The sequence below is a fragment of the Echinococcus granulosus genome, assembly GCF_000524195.1.
Source record: "Echinococcus granulosus chromosome Unknown EG_S00288, whole genome shotgun sequence".
Classification (NCBI taxonomy): Eukaryota; Metazoa; Platyhelminthes; class Cestoda; order Cyclophyllidea; family Taeniidae; genus Echinococcus; species Echinococcus granulosus.
In genome coordinates, this window is record NW_020170668.1 from 10,221 (window position 1) to 12,401 (window position 2,181).

Genomic DNA, 2,181 nt, shown 5'->3' on the forward strand with positions numbered 1-2,181 from the left:
AACCGCTCTCGTCTCACCGGCGTCCTCTTTGAGGGGATGAAATTTTTGAGGCTTCACACCTCTTCGCTTTCCTATCCGACAACACCTTTTAAGAGGCCAGGATATATTTCACGTGGGAATACTGGTTGGTGTACTGATTCAAGACAGCCCTGTCGCTGTAACATAACTCACTATTATGAAAGATGCCACTGGCATGGACTGCAAACAGCCAAATGGAAGTAGTTTTGAATCTGCAGGGACCGAAACTTTCTTTGACTTTATTGTATCATTGGCAAAATGGGGTCTTTTATGCTAGTGTATCTCAACATTCACCACAAGCCTACAGCTGGTGTTTTCGTAACAGCCTCCATTTCTTTTGTTCCAAGAAATTACAGCAATAGAGACAGTCACTTTACGCTAGTTAGAGGGATGGTGTCAAGCAGATGCAGTGTATCTGATCACTTTGGAGCTGTGCGTATGTTGATGAGTATTGCCACCAGCATGAAGCACCCTTACCCTGATATCAGCAAGTCTTATCAATGGAAGGTCATTTACTCTGTAATCAGCAGGACAAAGGATACTCAAGGGTTTCATCACTCACCTTATAAACGTTAGCATTGCTTTGCCGAAATCAGACCCTTTTGTAGTTCGGTGGACGAGTACACATTTATGGGTGCTCTCAAGTGGTATTAATGCCTTTTATGCAAACAAACTATAAATATCGCGACGAATGACTGAAAAACGCGTGTGTGTACAGCGCAACTCTATGGTGACAGTTGGGCAGATTAAAATGAGCTCTTTAGTGAGAATGATTTTAAGGGAGACATCAACCCTGGCGCAATCAGTTCAGAGCTTAGTTACCTCGACACCGTTGCTCTGCTACTTAGGCTAGGGGCTTTAGTGATTGCCTATTTCATCCACCTATTATGGACATGAATTTGGAACATGAAAGTTCAAATTAATGCAGAACTACAAAAATAACCATAAATAAGGAAATACTTGAAAACACTTAAAGAATTCTACTTAAACGAGTAAGATTATCATAACTGAAGGTAAAGCACCTCAATTTTCAGTCTTTTCTCACCCTTCTATTTGCTAAATGAAAAATTTTAAAGTCTCTAGCTGAATCTTTATGACAACCAAAAGAAATAAACGGCCTGGTATAGTGCCTTGAGGCCTAATCACGGAAGTAGTGAAGCCTGCCAGTGTCACAAAGGAGGCTAAAAGTGGAAGCAGTGGGGAGAGGAGGGTTGGTACAGCTAAATATACACTAAGGACCCTCCTAGTGAAAGTCAGTCATGAAGGAGAGATAAAGCGGAGTAGTGCCTCAAAAGGTGTATTTCAGTTTTAACGTCTGTACTACCTTAGAATAGCCTTCACGAATGATGTCGAGGAGGGCAGATAAGTGTTGAGTTGGAATATATCCTGTAACGTCTTTTGGGGATTGTAGATGTGTATGTAAGCGTAGCAAGTTCCTATTTAAAGCGAATGTCCTTCGTAGGTACCGAGGAAATACAAAAGGAATGCGCAGGAAGTTCAGCACTAGCTACAATGGATGCAAAACCATGGCACTTCCCCCAGGTTAAAACTGACTTCATGTTTCAGGCTCCATAAAAAGTAATGAAAGAATATTAGGTTAAGCTCAGATTGTGCTGTCACCCTGAATTTACGAAGTGGAATTTTATTTCTAATGCAGTTAACTCCTTGAAGATTGCACAAACGAAGCTCTCAAGAGGAAGGACGCGAGGAAGTTTGCCACTTGACATCTTAGGAGTGCGGTTGCTGCGTATGTGAAGCAAACAGATGATTTTGCTGCCAAATGGCGTGTGGCGCATCACGAGATCTTTCCCAGCTGGTTATAGACAGACACTCGGCTCTCACTTTTAGAGCACGATTCACCATAGAAAAGGTGGAAAATAAATTGACCACTTAAAACCCGAGGGTGTAATAAACTAATAAACCAATTACCTATTCATTTAATAAACGTGTTCCCACCAGCCCTGAAGTAAAGCTGAATATTTGGCCTGCCATAAGGGTCTAATGGGGAAGAGGAGAAGAATGTCTAAGCGCATACTTTTAAAAATGCAAACCTACAAGCAGGAGCCTTTGACAAACGTGCAACGACTAGCATGTAAAGAAGCGTTTTTACCCGTTTCTGTGCAAATTTTCCGTTGTGCCTTGCCTTTTAATTAACTACTGGTC

General features: G+C 41.7%; 1 protein-coding gene across 1 annotated transcript in view; it reads right to left on the minus strand. All coding sequences in view use genetic code 11, as the record gives it.

Moving 5' to 3' along the window:
* Positions 1 to 903: 903 nt before the first annotated feature.
* EGR_10866 (hypothetical protein) overlaps positions 904 to 2,181 on the minus strand; it is a gene marked incomplete at both ends in the record, with an annotated part of 10,060 nt that continues 8,782 nt past the window's right edge. The window contains 3 exons of the mRNA XM_024500115.1: positions 904 to 948; positions 1,064 to 1,107; positions 1,861 to 1,947. Coding sequence (XP_024345470.1) covers positions 904 to 948; positions 1,064 to 1,107; positions 1,861 to 1,947 — 176 coding nt within the window. The remainder of the gene's footprint in view (positions 949 to 1,063; positions 1,108 to 1,860; positions 1,948 to 2,181) is intronic.